Source organism: Mobula birostris, chromosome 11, assembly GCF_030028105.1.
Source record: "Mobula birostris isolate sMobBir1 chromosome 11, sMobBir1.hap1, whole genome shotgun sequence".
Lineage (NCBI taxonomy): Eukaryota > Metazoa > Chordata > Chondrichthyes > Myliobatiformes > Myliobatidae > Mobula > Mobula birostris.
Genome location: NC_092380.1, coordinates 82,483,457 through 82,501,272, shown reverse-complemented (window position 1 = coordinate 82,501,272; position 17,816 = coordinate 82,483,457). Strand labels below are relative to the sequence as shown.

General features: G+C 40.0%; 1 protein-coding gene across 1 annotated transcript; it reads right to left on the bottom strand.

The window, feature by feature from the left end:
• Positions 1 to 3,775: 3,775 nt before the first annotated feature.
• LOC140205543 (prestin-like) lies at positions 3,776 to 12,251 on the bottom strand. Its single transcript, XM_072273160.1, has 3 exons — positions 12,175 to 12,251; positions 6,525 to 6,618; positions 3,776 to 6,343 (listed from the first exon to the last, which is right to left on the bottom strand). Exon 3 carries the CDS (start codon positions 6,244 to 6,246, stop codon positions 3,904 to 3,906), a length of 2,343 nt encoding a protein of 780 aa, XP_072129261.1. The 5' UTR covers positions 6,247 to 6,343; positions 6,525 to 6,618; positions 12,175 to 12,251; the 3' UTR covers positions 3,776 to 3,903.
• Positions 12,252 to 17,816: the final 5,565 nt, after the last annotated feature.

Sequence of the window (17,816 nt, the reverse complement as noted above, 5' to 3'; positions counted from 1 at the left end):
GAGAATGGGCTTTCACATGGAAGTGAAATTGGAGCAGCTTCTCTGAAAGTTTTGGTGGAGTTAAAATTTCAGCTATGCATTAATTTCCAGAAGACCATCTGTTGTCGGAATGAGTGTGCATAGTTTACCTTGTTTTAATCCTTTTGAACCTGGAGTCAATATAGTGGTTAGTTTGCTCAATGGATTGATTATAAACCCATGAAAAATAGTATCATGTAAGGAAACGAATAGCAAGCATTGGTTTTGCATTAGGCTGATGAAAGCACTCTTGAACTTGGCCCTATGCATCGCGTGATTAGCAGGACTAAGTCTCTTACTTCAGCTGGCTCACATCTCAGCTAAGTGATAGGAATGCATAAGCAGTAATGTCTGAAAATTTGCTGTATTCTTGATGAATTTCAGTGGATTGGAAGGTAGTTAGCAACACATTGAAGAAAGGAATGAGAAGGAGGAAACAGACAACTTAGACTAATGTCTGTTGTTGGAAAATTGCTAAAATCAGTTTTTAATGATATGCTAACAGGACACAAAGTAAATTACAATATAGGCCAGAGCCTGTATGGCAAGCAGCCCCAAAACTACTGGGAAAATATGCATTCTGTTAAATGTTTTTGTATGGTTGCTAACATTTATTAATGGAGACAGCGAGTCACAATCAGCAAAAGTTTTTGTACTAGATCTCTATAACTGAAGGTGGAATAATATTCATTTCTGAATACCACACTTTAGACAGAATGTCAAAACTTTTACAAGGCTACAGAAGAGCTTTACTGGAGTGGTACAAAGAATGAGCAATTAGTTATACTAAAGAATCTAGTATCCTGAGAACTGAAAGGCACTCGACCTGAAACGTCAACTATTTTCCCCTCCATAGATGCTGCCTGACTTGCTGAGTTCTTCCAACATATTGTATGTGTTGCTCAAGATTTCCAGCACCTCTTATGTTTTCAAAGAAAGTTTGTTGTCATTCAAAATTAGCAATGGGTTTTGATAATATAAATGTGAAGACATTGTTTCCAGTGGTGGTGAGTGGTGAGGGTGGAGTGGTCAGAAACCACTGGCCAAAATTTTATGGTGATGGCCAAAACAAGCAGAAGTAACTATGGAGATAGTTGAGTATGACCAGGAATGCATTGTATGGGTTTTGCAGCATGGTGTAACTCCTGGATCTGCATCCAGAGGCTTGGATTACTGATCCAGATGCATACACAGTAGCGCTGTGGTTAATGCAATGCTATTATAGCTCAGAGCATTGGAGTTCAGTGTTCAATTCCATCGTCACCTGTAAGGAATTTGCACATTCTCCCCTTGGCCATGTGCATTTCCTCCGGGTAATCTGGTTTCCTTCTACAGTCCACAGACATAGCAGGTTAATTGGTCATTGTAAATTGTCCTATGATTGGGCTAGTGTTAAATAAGTGTGTCTTGTTGGAACAGAAGGGCCTGTTCCACATTGTATCTGTACATAACCAAAAATACCAAGTTTTAATTCCAATACGTACATAAGTTTGTAATTGAGCACCTAGTATCTGTAAAGGTAGCTTTGAAACTAACGGATTTCTGGAAATCCCCATCTGGTTCTCAGAATTTCCCCAGTTTAGTTTCCCCAATGTGGGATAGATAACTTATACTGGTGTTGGATAGTGGAACATGGATGTTTTCACAGTCACAATCTGGACAAGTACATTTCCAGACTGAGTTGACAATACTCATTCTTCTTCATGGAGAATGACAATAATTTAAATAAGCAGGGAAGGAGATGTAGGTCTATAGTGGGGGAAGGATGCTAATTCAATAACAGAAAGTATTTTTGAATAAATCTTTCATCATACTAATTTCTATTTTGATGATGAGTCCTATAATATATTTTTTTTTCTTCTTGGAAGATAACTACTCTAGAGGCAAAGAAAATGAAATGTTCCATTCATTCTCTAATCTGCTGTTGTAAAAGGAGAGAAAGAGTTAAGGGACAAACTTTTTATTGAATGAGAATTGGATATATTTTGGTCTTACAGTCAAAAATATGAATATAAATGTCAAAATAAATGTATTCAACATTTTTGAAAATATGGAGACAGCTGCATAAAAGTATTACAGACATCATAACACACAACACATAGAATGGAATCAGAATACGTGTATCATCCTAAAGGTCATATGCTGAAGCAAGGTAGGGGAATGAGTTTGCAAGAGCTGAAACGGGAGTAAAATCTGTACCCTAAATAGACAAAAACAAGATGAAGAGAAGAGATCAAATAATAAATAATTACAGACTATACAAAACAGACAGATCAGAGAGATTCTGGCAGTAAATATATGATAATTATATTGGTAAATAGATTTCTACCTAATTTTTCCCAGGATTCACCTCTGTAAGAGTGAACCATCTAGTTCAGCATAGTGGTTGACCTTTTTTATAAGTATTCAGATCACTTATCATTCCTAAGGTGCTTGTCAAATTCCAAGAATTCCCAGATATGTGACATTACATAAAGGAACACCAGGACTGAAGACAATTGGTATTCAACATCAGTAAACGCATTCCTTCAATTGTAACTAGTGACTGATTTTACTATTTTACAGATGTATCTGCCCTGCTGAGTGTTTCTGCCACATCCTGTTTTTATTCCACCCACTGGAAATATTTCCCCAATTTCAATTGACTTCAGGTTTACTCTGTTTCTTGGCATTAGAACTGATGCAGTATTATTGCATGCTGCACCCAATCCAATCCAAACCATACTCGCTTCTCTCATTGCCAACTGCCCTGGAGAACTCAACTCGACAGCAACATTTTGTGACCATTTGACAGGTTTAATCAGTGGTTTTGTTGATATTTTGTTGGTTATTGCTAATTTTATTAAGTAAACACCTATCTAGTGATTTAATCTATCACTATAATTTGGTTGTTGTGAATTTGATGATATTACTTTTTCTTTCAACAATTTAATGTATTGCCCCTCTATCCAAAATCCTGATTGAAACAAAATTCATTACATTCTGTGTTCTGCTTTATAAAGATGGGTAGCAATTTCAATCACAGTGTTTAATAGCTCACGAGTAATAGAAACAAAAATTTACATATATAGTCCCAGATAAAAAAATGATTTTATGTCGTAGTTTCAACAATGTGTAATCTGCATGCAATTTATTAAATTAACATTATTTATAAGGATATAAAAAATTGAAAAATTAACAAATTTAAGAGCACAGATATAATTATATTTCTAAGTAAAATTGCAAAATAAAAACAAAAGTAGTTAAATCAATTGGCTCTCTGTATATGAGATAGAAGAGGTCTGGGTTGTTGGTTTTTAAGATTTCTATATAATGGCTGCAGATAAGCAGCCATGTCAAAAATAAATCCAAATAATCTTTCAAAATAATTAAATATTATATGTATATCCTGTCACTTTTCAAAACAGTGTAACAGCCAAAAGCTGCACATGTTTCAACAGTTGTTCCAATGCAGTGTGAGTTCAAATACATGATTTCTTAAATTACTAAGTTATCATGATAGGGGCATATCCACCCATATGCTTGCAAGATGAAAATGTGAAAATTCATATCATGTTATGACTGCTGACCCCTAAACATGATATCTCTGTTTCTGAAGCATCAGCTATGTATCAAAGACAAACTGGAAGTGAACCACATGAACTGGCAGTTACAAACATCAAAATGCAAAGAAAGTCTATACAACTATCGATGCTGAATAGATGAATAAATTTCATCATGCTTTTTTCCCCCATTTTAATTGATGTGTTTTCTCTCCATGGATGTTAATGCTGAAAAATCATCATTATACTATTATTTGTCAGAAAAATAAACATAAAAAAGAAATACGGTGTCAGGTATGGATCATGACTTCTATGATTGTTTGAAGTGTACAGGGAAATCTCTTTATAAGGCTGACTCATATTCAATAATCCTCAGATTTGTTGATTTAATACCTGTCCTTTGATCGGAAATATCCTCTCCTCGCTCCTTTGGCCTAAAGTCTTCATTTATGCTGTTATTTGCATCCATCTTAATTTCAGTGGAGTCGCATTCGGTTACCCTTTCATTGTCTGTCTCAAGAATGCACTTGGATCCTCGGAGACTCTGGTTTCTCTCTGCTGCTTGTTGCAGGGCAAATAGTACAGCGTCGTGGACACTGCTGAAGGTGAAGCTCTGGCTTGTTGATTTGAAATAACCGAGTTGTTGTATAGTCTTTAAAACTCCACCTGAACAGCCAGCAAGAATAAAACCAATGCCCACACTCTGATATTTCTTAAATAGATAAATTAATGCATTAGTCCCTTCATCATCCATAAAGCTAACTGACCTGCAGTCCAAAATAACAGTATGAACAACCGCAGTTTGTTTGGATATTCTACGCCTATATGATGCAGTACGATTGATTCGCCTCAAAGCACTTTCATCCATTGAAAGGAACTGTGTCGATTCTATCAACATATGATATTTATCTTCCACACTGTATAATTCATTATTGCTTCCTGAATTTCCTCCATACCAAAGGTGACGATTCACCTTAACTTTCAAACAGGACAATAAATAATCGACATTCCCATAATAAATAGAATCAAATATTTTTATAATTTTAATGCCAACTATTTCTTTGGCAGTTTTCTCCATGGACAAATCTACATAGTTTTCTGTATTGGGAATATGACCCAAAATGGCAATAGAAGGTCTTTGTAGTCTGTTTAGAGTGAGCAAAATGGAAAAAATTATGCCTACTCCTAAACCAATGTCTACGCCTAAAAGACAAACAGCCAAAAATGTTACCATTCCAACCACAAGCTCGTATTTGCGCTTCTTACATGCTAAACGGTATTTCCAGAAAAACTTGAAGTACCATCCCAGATTTGAAATCACAATGGCAGCAAGGACTGCTTTTGGCACTAATGGAAGCAGTGATCCTGCACAAAGCAGAGCTATAAGACTCAGAGCAGCTGCTACCAACCCTGCAGCTTGCGTTTGACCACAGGCTTTTTCCTGTACCACGGTTTGTTCCCAAACCCCACACGCAGCAAAAGTACCCAGAAATGATAGCAACAGATCACAGACCCCCAGCACAATGGTCTCCTGGTGCGGATGATAACTTTGGTTGTGCTTTTTGGAATTTTCACTCCCTAACGAGATGCTAACCGCAAAGGTTACAAGTGAGATGGCAACAGCATCTACTGCAACACTGGATATTGAGGAGAAAGAAGGAAGGGTGGGTTGCGGCAAAGTAAATGGGTAATTATTTATCAGTCTGATATTATAGCTGTGCTCTAGTTCCAACCAGAATGTCAAAAACATAGAAATAACTATTGCAATAAACTCTACAGGTATAAGATGCTTACTATAGATGTAGTTTATTACCTTAAAAGGTGTCAGAAACGCCAAAGTTGTCAAACCTGTAATCACTGAGGCAATGTTTATCTTACTTGCATTTGCAATTATGTCTTTGAAGGTATAAACAAGTGTTAAGGGACCATGATGAAATGGCCCATCAATACCAAGTAATACAGTAAGGAAGATGATTAATAAGTGCAAAGCTGTTCCAGCTCTGAAGCCAAGCATAACAGGCTTGGAGATATAAGTCCTTAGGAAACTGAGGCGACAAATTCCCATCAAAATTAAAATAACTCCAGAAAGACAAGTGAGTGTAACCAAATGCAGTTCTCTTGAACATTTTGGAGAACAGTCGCTGTCAGAAACAGGTTCTTGAGCTTCAGTATGGCTTGTGCTCTTGGCAATGAGAAGAGCGGTGATTGCAGATGTTCCATAGGACAGATGTTGAGTTGTGCCCAGAAGACAATATAAGATGGTGGTAACAAAACTCGTATAGAGTCCATTAACAGCTGGTTCTCCAGCACATACTGCAAAAGCAAGGGATAGAGGAATTGTGAGTAGACCCACATTAATTCCAGACAGTAGATCTCCTATAATCCATGTTTTTATTTGATAAGCAGGAAACCATCTAAAAAAAGGAAAAACTCGCCGTAATAATTTCTTTAAATTGTATGAAACAGGTAATGTTAATTCAGATGCTTTTCTCTCATATTCGCACAATTTTTCTGCATTATAGTGATCTATGCGATGAAAATAAGGAATGTCACCAGTATATGAAACTCTATGTGGTGTCTTTGCAGCAAAAGAGTAGTTTCTGTCGGTTCTGACCAGAGGGATGGTTGAACCAGACGCATCAGCATTTCTGTCACTGGACCGAAAGGATTCTGAACTTCCAAGCATGTTCGTCAGCTCTCCGGTCGCCCCTTCCCTTCTTCACATCATGTTCACCATTCTCTCCATTGAATATTTCTCATATATGTTTTCACTTTTCAAATACCTACAAAGAAAAGAAAATTACAAATAAATCAATCATACTTCTGCTCATTTTAGTGTGACTTTGTTACTCAATCCAATAATTTCAGCAAGCAAATCTCAGTACTCTTCAACTTCCCAAGCTATTTGCCTGGAATTGGTAGACAGCATTAAAACCAAATCAGAGGTATGAAAAAATACATTACCTCAATGGTCCAGTCATCCCTCTGGCATGGACTTAATTTTTCAATGTTGGTCATTATCAGATGTCAGTTCAACAGGATCTCTCTCATCCTTCACCTGCCACAAAATCAGCCAAAAACCCAGAAGGAGAAAGCACAAATTTTAATTTACAGGTCAATCAATAAATGTCATACTCATATATGATTGCAGAAAAGTCTTAAATATCACAAGTAAGCTTTTTAACAATAAAAAAGACATTATATTTTGACGTATTTGCATGGGATACACACAAAATTTGATTTTTTTATGCCAGCAGTTTTGCAATAGAAGGCACGATTGCTGTTGGAGGAGTAACTATTTTTGATGCTCAAGATTCTGAAATTAGAGGTACTGTATCTTGGACCTTTTCGGTATAGGAAGGGGAAAATCTTGCCCCTTTCTACTTCTGTACAGAGATAGGAATGTGCAAGATAAGGATGAGAATTTAAAAATTGTTATTGCTTAACCAGGAGCCAATGTAAGTCTGAAAATACAGTGATGATGGTAAAGGAAGGAAACGAGGAGGCCAGTCAAGAAGGAAAAAATTTTAAAAACTGCTGATGTGAAAATTTTCAGTTAAAAGCAAGCAGCATCTGTGGATAGATGAAAGGTCATCAATATGGAATGTTAAATCCGTTTCTCTCTGTACAGACAGCAGGGTGAATTGGAAGAGATTTGGCTGGGGTTATCAAAGGCATGAATGAGTGCATCGACAGTGATTGAGCTGAGGTTGGGGCTGAACCAAGAATCTTACTATGTTGCAAGTAGCTCGAGTTAGTGATATGTATGGATATATGATCGGAAGCTCATCTCTCTATTACATGTGACACCAAAGCTGTGAATGGCTGCTTCAGACTCGGGGATGTCAAGACGAGGGAAAATTCAGCAGTTTTCATGAGTGGAATTGAAGAAAAAAAGATCTTAGTCTTTACAGTATCCAGCAGGAAGAAATAGTTCATCCAGTACTGTGTATTGTACACCACACTGTAGTCAATAAACAATAGCTTGACATACATGTTCTAGGTGTCCAGAGCCAAAAAGACAGCATCAGCTGTAGACCTATTGCGACGAAAGGTGAAACAAATTGGGTCAGGTCCTTACCAAGGCAGGAGTTGATTCGAACTACTACCAGCCTCTCGAAGAACTTCATTATGATCATTGATAACCGTTTCTGGATGGTAATCATTGAAGCAGGTCACCCGGCTCTTCTTGGGCCCTGGTATAGTTGATAATACCTTAAGGCAAATGGAACTTCGGACTGCACTAGTGAGAGGCTGAAGATGTCCCTGCACTCTGGTCAGCATAGGTTTTTAGCACTGGACCAGGTATGCAATCAGAGCCTGATGCTTGTGAGGGTTCACCCTCCTGAATGATGTTCTGATGTCAACCTCAAGACTGCGATCACAGCATCATCAGGTACTGTGAGGACGGAAGCAAGAGTGCCGTAATTCCCCCTCTCAAAGTGTGTATAAAAGGCATTAAACTCATCAGCTGGAGATGCATCATTGCTGCGTATGTTATTCGCTTTCACCTTGTAGGAGGTGACAGCAGACAAGCCCTGCCACAGCCGTTGAGCATTTATTTGTGTCCCCAGTTTCGTCTGGAATTACCTCTTCATTTTCTCCATAGCCTTCAAGAAGTTGAACCTGGACTTAGTCACAGAATCATAGTAAACTACAGCACAGAAACAGACCCTTTACCCCTTCTAGTCCATGCAGAACTATTAATCTGCTTAGTTGCATTCGATCTGTACCCAGACTATAGCTGTCCATACCCCTCCCATCCATATACCTACCCAAATTTGTCTTAAGTGTTGAAATTGAACCCACATCTACCACTTCCATTAGCAGCTCATTCCACATTCTCACCACTCTCTAAGAGAATAAGTTCCCTCTGCATTAAATCACATCTGCCATTGTTTCAGCTCACTCTTCCAGCTGCTTCAGATCCCACTACAAGCTTTGCTAGTTTTCCTCGTTATCCCAACCTTGGACTCATTGCAAATTTCGTTATCCAGTTTACCATATTACCATCCAGGTCGTTGATATAGATAACAACCAACAATGGACCCAGCACCAATCCCTACAGTAGGCCTCCCGTCAGGGAGGCAACCATCTACTACCACTCTCTGGCTTCTTCTGTGAAGCCAACCTCCAATCCAATTTACTACCTCATCTTGAATGGCAAGCAAATAAATCTTCTTAACCAACTTTTCATGTAGGACCTCATCCATGTAGACAACATCCACTGTCTTGCCTTCCTGGTAACTTCCTTGAAAAACTCTACAAGATTAGTTGGATATGACCTACCACACACAAAGCCATCTTGACTATTCCTAATCAGTCCTTGTCTATCTAAATACTTATATATTCAGTCCTGTAAAACACCTTCCAATAACTTAACCTCTACTGATATCAGGCTCACCAGTCTATAATTACCTTGCTTATTCTTTGAGCCCTTCTTAAACAATGGAACAAGATTTGCTGTCCTTCAATCCTCCATCACCTTGGTGAAGGATGTTTAAGTATCTCTGCTAAGGCCATTGCAGTTTCTGCATTAGCCCCCCACAGGGTCCGAGGGAACACCATGTCAGCCCTGGGTATTTATCTACAGTATACTAATTTGCTTTAAGACAGCAAATACCTCCTCCTCTATAATCTGTATGTGGTCCATGATCTTACTGGTGCTTTGCCTCACTTCAGCAGACTCTGCACCTGTCTCCCAAGTAAACACCGATGTAAAAGATCCATTTAAGATCTCCCACCTCTTTCAGTTCCACACATAGATTACCACTCTGATCTTCCAGAGGACCAATTTTGTCCCTTACTATCCTTTTGCTCTTAATATATTTGTGGAAGCTCTTAGGATTTTCCTTCACTTTGTTTGCTTGAGGTATTTTATGTCTTCCTTTAGCCCTCCTGAATTTCTTCTTAAGTACTCTCTTGCATTTCTTATACTCCTCAAGTACCTCATTTGCTCCTAACTGCCTATACCTGCTGCACACCTCCTACTTTTCCTTAAACAGAATCTCAATATCTCTCAATAACCAAGGTTCCCTAAACTTGTTAGTCTTGCCTTTTATTCTGACAGGAGCATACAAACTCAGTACTCTCAAAATTTTACTTTTGAAGGCCTCACACTTGCCAAGTACACCTTTGCCAGAAAACAACCTGCCCCAGTCCACCCTTGCCCAGATCCTTTCTAATACCATCAAAAATGGCCATTCACCAGTTTAGAATCTTAACTTGAGGATCAGACCAATCTTTCTCCATAATTATCTTGAAACTAATGGCATTATAATCACTAGATGAAAAGTGTTCCCCTGCATGAATGTCAGTCACCTGCCCTGTCTCTTTCCCTAATAGGTGATCTAGTATTGCACTTTCCCTAGTTGGAACCTTTGTGTATTGAATAAGGAAACTTTCCTGAACACATTTGACAAGCTCTATCCCATTCAGCCTTTTTACAGTATGAGAGCCCCAGTCAATATGGGGAAAGTTAAAATCACCTTCTATCTTCATCTTATGTTTCTTACAACAGCCTGTAATCTCTCTACATATTTGCTCCTCTAAATCCCACTGACTGTTGGGTGGTCTATAATATAATCCCATTCATGTGGTCATCCCTTTCTTATTCCTCAGTTCCACCCATATAGCTTCAGTAGACGAGCTCTCCATTCTGTCCTGTCCAAGCAATATTGTGATATTATCCATGACTAGTAATGCCCTTAAATCCCTCCCATTCTATCATGTCTAAAACAATGGAACCCTAAAACATCATGCTGACAGACCTGCTCCTCCTGTGACTAAGTCTGTCTAATGGCTACAATGTCATAATTCCACGTGCTGATCCATGCCCTAAGCTCATCTGCCTTTTCTACAATACTCCTTGCATTGAAATATAGACAACTCAGCACACTGGTCCCACCATGCTCAATCTTTTGATTCCTAAATTTGCATGTAGGCTTAGCAATGTCTTTGCCCACAACTACTCCACTGTTTCCTCTAGCACTCAGGTTACCATCCCCCTGTAACTCTAGTTTGCGCCCCCCCCCCACCCCCCGTGCAGCCCTAGAGGCACTAGAAAACCTCCTGGCAGGGATATTAGTCCCACTCCAGTTCAGGAGCAAACCATCACTTCTACACAAGTCCCACCTTTCCTGGAAGAGACCCCATGGATGCATAAACCTGAAGCCTTCCCTCCTGCACCATCTCCTTAGGCACATGTTAAGCTGTATGACCTTCCTACTTCTGGCCTCACTAGCACATGGTATGAGTAGCAATGCTGAGACCACAACCCTGGAGGTCCTCTCCTTTAACTTAGCAGCTAACTCCCAGGCCTCACTTTTCAGGACCTCATCACCCTTCCTATCCTTGTCATTGTTATCAACGAGGACCATGGCCTCTGGCTGCTCACCCTTCCACTTAAAAATGTTGTAGACTCAATCTGAGATGTCCCTGACCATGGCACCTGGGAGGTAACATACCATTTAGGAATTTCATTCTCATCCACAGAACCTCCTGTCTGTTCCCTTAACCAAATAAATCCCTTATCACCAGAGCTCGCCTCTTCTTCCCCCCTTCCCTTCTGGGCCGCAGAGCCAGATTCGGTGCCAAAGAAATGACCACTGTGGCTTTCCTCTGCTAGGGCAGTCCCCCTCCCCAACAGTATTTAAAGCACTATACCTCTTCTAAATCTCTGGATTGCCAATGTTTCTGGATTCATTCTCAGGAGCAAAAGGGAAGTGAAGAAAGATTTTGAACTGGAACTCACCAGATAAGATATCAGTACAAAGACAATCAAGGCTTTTGGAAGGAAATTGGGCAAGCCCTTGAGAGAGTATGTTTTTCAGAGGTAAGGCAAAGAGCAGGGGACTGGGTAGATTATTGCACAGTAATAAAAAGCTGGAGTTGGTAGGCCTCCACTGTGCTGTGGCAATTCTATAGTTCTAATTACAACAGGAGCAGGCTTTTTTAGAAGCTCACGGGATGGGGCAATGTGCCAGAAATCGGATCAGTTGATCAGATGAAGTATTAAGGCAATTAAAGTACAGGGCAAGTCTAGGCAAGGAAACATTAAAGATTCAGCTGCTCTCTGTCCAATAGAAAACATTTAAATAGTAAAAGAAAACAAAATTAAAGTTCTTTTGGCTGCAATCCTACCCACCGCCAGCTTTTACTGAAGGGTCCCAACCTGAAATGTCAGGTGTTTTTTTTTCCCCGTCACAGATGCTGCCTGACTTGCTGAGTTTCTCCAGCATTGTGAGTGTGCTGCTCAAGATTTCCGGCATCTGCAGGATCTCGCGTGTTTGACCGGTATGGCTGGCATTGGTTGGAAGCTTCAGCTAAAACAGTATGTGGGTCCAAATGATGCAGTCAGAAAACAACTTTGACATTGTCATTAGGTTTTCGTCTGTTTGAGGTTAACTTGAGTCCAAAAGAAAAAATTTTGTTAAAATGGCATCCAAAATAAACAGATCAGGAGTTCCCAGACTTGAGTTTATACCTCATGCACCATTCCTGCTACATGGCCACGCTTAAATCAGTTGAACCATTCAACAAATGTTAAAGCTCCACTCTTGTCACCACTGTGAACAAAATCATTAAATCATTATTCCTTTATTTCTGCACTTACCTATTTCTTTAGGCTTCTCTGTGCTGTTGTTTTGGCTCATCAGCATAACTGTACTGGCGCTCGTGCTAACATAGAGAGAGTTGAAGTAAGCCTTTGTAACATGGCTGTGAAGTCCAAACTAGGTGTCCCAAATAAGGACTAGCATGGAGACCATGAGAATCCTTGCCAAAAATAGATATGATATATAGTAACTCAATCTACAAACGTTTGTATTAAGATAGTATTGGCCTTTATGGCTGGGAACCTATCGAATGTCCACTGCCAAAATTCTACAAAGATTTTACCCATTGATTGTAGAAATAAAATTAATATAATTTAGAATTTACAAAATGATGCCCTTTATTTATTTATCCTGTTCATTGGTCATTTAAAGGTTTGAACATATTGTTTAATGTTTGCACTAGGCATTCTGTTTTTTGAGTTATTTAAATTAAAATGCACAACAAAATTCCTTTACAGAACAGCAAATTGAAATTATAGTTCTTTTTGCATTCCCCATTTACTTTTCATTTTTTAGCAGCTAATTTCAGATGGGCATTGAGTTTGCTTTCCTATAGGCAGCAGGTGGTAGCTGCCCTCGTGGGACTGAGCAGCCTGTGAAAGTAACCCTTAAATCAGCAGCAGTGGGGTGGTACACAGCAGTACCAATCACCGGGCAGAGATACTAGACAACTTCTGTTCAGTCTCTGTTCTCGATTCTATCAAGTCTGCGGTGCTAAATGGAAGCTGTTGATTCTCCCAACAGAAGATTAGAAGCAGGAGTCACCCTGGCTGTATCAGTGACAGAGACTCCTTGAAGTTAGTAACCGGATATGTTTGTACCTATGGCTCTTTACAGCTGGGAAACCAATTAAATCCACTCCAAGATTCTACTTATTAGAGAATTACATATTGGTCACAAAGATATATTGAAAACTATGTCATAGCCAATACTTAAAAAAATACAAAATGGGATCTGTTCTTGTTTCTGCTGCTTCCCTTCTTACTCCCTCCCACCTGACCAAACTTAAAAATATTCCAACTGGCCTTGCATTCTTGCTGTTTTCACTCCTATTTATCTCATTTCTTCTCCAAACCCGTCTTATCCATGAGAATTGCCTCCTGTTTTCTCAACACTATTTCCAATAAACTGCTGATCACCCAGTCTTCCTCCTTGGTTCCCATATTAGTGAAAACCTGCCCTCAGATTCTGTACCCCTCATATTGAAATTTGACGTCAGTGCATCCCATTAAAAGAAACAATGATTAACTCCTCTGTAACTGCAATATCACCACCTCCATCTCTGTTTTGATGAAGGGTCTTTGACCAAAAACATTGACCCTGTTTCTGTTTCCACTTATGCTGCCTGGCCCAGCACTTTCTGTTTTTATTTCTTTCTCCATAGTGTTTCTCCCAATCCTTTGGCACGTTGCCACCTCCCTAGCCTCTTCCAATATTTAACTTTGCACTACGTTTGAGGCCCACAAATATTTGAAGGGGTTGGGATAATCTCTTCCAATTCTTCACCCTCTGTTGACCAAGTGGGCACATCTCACTCTACTATCTACTACTTCACCATTCAACTAGGCAGGACCACCAGCTTCCATCCCTACCATCCCTCTCATTGCCAGAGAGTTGCTGGCAATAGCTTCCCTTTCTACTCCCATTACCTCCGAGTATCTATTCTGGACCACCTCCCAATCCTCATTTGTATGTTCACCCTCATTAATACCATAAAAAACAATGTCATTCGCACTGCGTTCAGACTTTTGAACCAATCAACCCTTTCACATCCCTTTCTTCTTCAACGCCCACGGACTGTTACTTCTATCACTCTCATTATTTTGTTACTGTCACTTCAGCATTTCTTGTGCTGATGTTTTTCGTGCTGTATCACTAAGTGACAAGGTAGTGTCTCACATTTTATGAGGGAATTGTTATTGTGTAAACTAGCAATCAAAAGCTGGTTTAATGATTGAACCTAGCATCCAAAGATCTGTACCATGTCCTTTACTGTCACGTACAATATTAATGATATGCTAAAGGTCTCTACATCTTTACAAGTCTATTTATATGCAAACGGCACTGTTAGAAGAACCTTGACAGAGTTACTTTGGAATATGGTTACCTGTTTTTTTAATCCGCCTAGCACCAAATCATTCCTAACTAGATCCAATTAAGGATATACCAAAAACTAAACCCTGGAATACTGCAAACAATGGATTTGTTTGAATGTTTATTAGCTGGGATTAAAGCATGCTCCCATGGAAGCGAAATGGCAGACAATCAGATAGATAGTCCTATAAATGATTTATTCCATTTGGATAGGGAGGGGAAAGGGACCAATATTGGCCAATTCACCCCAAAAGAATCATGCTTGTTGTCCATAATCATTGACAACACAATATATGGCTGAGATTTGGAACCAACCAAATACATTCCCATATAGTTGGTAAACAACCTGAAAAGAAAACCAACATTGAGTAATAAGACAGTTTACATTTGGTAGTACTTTAAGCTAATTTAATGTTAGTTCATTCATTTTCACCTCAATCCAGCACTGAGAGATTAAACATTTCTAGTTTAATAAACTACCTCTGTTAGAGATTCAAAGGCCATGAACTTGCATGAAGTGTCACTAACTGTTAGATGGTCCAACTTTCAGGTGGCCCTCTTCAATGTGCTGTGCAACAATCCATTCCTAATCCACGCACAGGATAATCCAGCTAGGAGAGGAGGCAAATAGCATGGGGGGTTTAAAACTTTCAACAGCACTGAAACAAGTAGAAGGGAGAATATGCAAAACAAGATTCATAAATCATATATATATAGAGAGAGAGAGAAAGAGAAAAACAAAAAGAAGAGAAATATAAGTCAATGAATGTTGAAGGGTATATGGTTCCCGAATGAAGGATAAAATCAGCTTACCCTGATGTGTACTGGACTGGTGGAGAAGGTCAAGGGCAGTGAGGCCAGAGTGAGAGCAGGCCAGCTGCATAAATTGTAAAGCAACCAGCATTACAACAAGTATGCCTTTACTCTTCTCAGTGCAGTGGAAGGCAGTATTCTGAACATTGCGAAATTAAAAGTACAGTTCACAAACAGATACTCCTTGCAGGGTCGGCTGTAGCTCCAGGTCACACTGTAAACACATAAAGAGGAGCTGAGGTCTTGGACAGTGTATAGACCATAAGACTAGAAGATATAGGAGCAGAAGTAGGCCGTTCAGCCCGTCGTCTGCTCTGCCATTCAATCATGGGCTGATCCACTTCATCCAGTCATCCCCACTCCCCAGCTTTCACCCCATACCCTTTGATGCCCTGGTTAATCAAGAACCTATCTATCTCTGCCTTAAACACACCCAATGGCTTGGCCTTCACAGCCGCTCATGGCAACAAATTCCACAGATTTACCACCCTCTGACTAAAGTAATTTCTCCGCATCTCAGTTCTAAATGGACGTCCTTCAATCCTGAAGTTGTGCCCTCTTGTCCTAGAATCCCCTGCCATGGGAAATAACTTTGCCATATCTAATCTATTCAGGCCTTTTAACATTTGGAATGTTTCTATGAAATCCCCCCTCATTTTCCTGAACTCCAGGGAATACAACCCAAGAGCTGCCAGACGTTCATCATACGGTAACCCACTCATCCTGGAATCATTCTTGTGGATCTTCTCTGAACCCTCTCCAATGTCAGTATATCCTTTCTAAAATAAGGAGCCCAAAACTGCACACAATACTCCAAGTGTAGTCTCACGAGTACCTTATAGAGCCTCAACATCATACCCCTTCTCTTAAATTCTATACCTCTAGAAATGAATGCCAACGTTGCATTTGCCTTCTTCACAACCGCCAACATTGCATTCACCTTCTTCATCACCGAGGGTGAGGTAAATGTATGGGAGGAGGTAAATCAGTGGACTTATTATTTCTGAACTTGACGCGGTGAGTGATCTGAGGTGAGTGGGGCAAGTGAGATGCTTTGGAAATGCAGACATTGTTGTGATGCTGGAAAGGTTGTGGTTAATTTTTATACGGCAAGCCTTGATGGTTGGGAATAATGACGGCTGGACAATCTCATTACATAATGTAGTCGTATCTCTGAGGATTAAATATTGGGCAGAAACTTAAGAAAAGTTCAACAGGAATGAACCTGTACTGTATCCACATGAGGGCAGAAGGAAAATGAGTTTGTTGCCTCATCCCAAAGATAGCACCACTGACAGTCTGGAACTTCTGCAGTGAAATGTCTGCCAAGATTGTGTTATTGGAGATGCAGTTAAGCCTTCTAACAATATTCTTGTTTGCTGGCAAAATTGTGTTTAAGCGATTCAGATGGTGGTGCCAATACCAATATGGCTGGCATAGGTTTTCAGTTCAATGAATATTAGCTTTATTACAAGCTTAATTTGTTACATGTACATCAAGACATACAGAGAAATACAGTACGTCACTTGTCTCCAGTCAAATCAGCGAGGATTGTGCAGGGCAGCCCACAAGAGTTGCCATGCTTCCAGCACCAACATAGCGTGATAACAACTCACCAATCCGAACTATACATCTGTGGAACGTGGGGGATAACTGGAAACCTATGCAGTCATGTTGAGAACATACAAACTCCATACAGACAGCAGTGGAAATTGACCCCAATCCTGCAGCCCTTGCACAAATCAGTCAATTAAACAATGCTGACAAATTTCACTCTGATGTCCATTCTTAGATTTCTACATGCTTTCTGATTTCACTTTTATTCAGAAGATATATTTTGCAGTGTTGGCAATACAGTGGAATCCGGTTAATTGGGCCATTGGTTAATCAGAGCAGCCACTTATTTGAGACAACTCCTAAAGAACAAAATCTAAGCCTTGACCAGCGACCAATCAGGAGATCAGAAGCTTGAGAGGAGGGAATCACTAATGGAGGAGAAAAAGGCAGCAACTCTCAGCAGCTTTTTTGGAGCTTGAGAGGAGGGAATTTCACTCAGGTCCGCTGACTGCATAGAAAATGGCAGCTTTGACCAATGACTAATTGGCATTTGGGATTGATAAGTAGGAACAAATTAAAGGGAGGCAGGGACAAGCACAGCGGCCATCATTGCAGCAGCCATTGTTGGAGTGGAGAGAGTTAGAGTGATGATTTTGAGGATTTTGCTCTTTGAGGCGTCAGCGAGGAGAAGCTTCAAGTCAGAGAAAGCAAAAAAGAAAAGCTGTAGGTAAAGTTTTTTCTCTCCCGCCCTTCTTTACATTTGCACAGTCAGGCAGGATAGTCGAATGCTCCTCTTGTGAGATGTGGGAAGGCAGAGAGATCTCCAGTCCCTGACGACTACAACTGCGAGAAGCGCATCCAGATGCAGCTTCCAAACATTTACATTAAGGAGATGGAGCCGGAACTGGATGAACTCTATATCATTCAGAAGGCTGAGGGGGTGATAGCTAGGACATATAGAAAGGTAGTTACACCCAAGGTGCAGGACACAGGAAAATGGGTGACAATCAGGAAGGGGAAAGGGGGTTAAGGAGCAAGTGCAGATCTCTCCTGTGGCCATCCCTCTCAATAACACTTTGGATGCCGCTGGGGGAGAATGACCTAGCAGAGGAAAGTCACAGTGGTTGGGTCTCTGGCACTGAATCTGGCTGTGTGACTCTGAAGGGAAGTGGGTGAA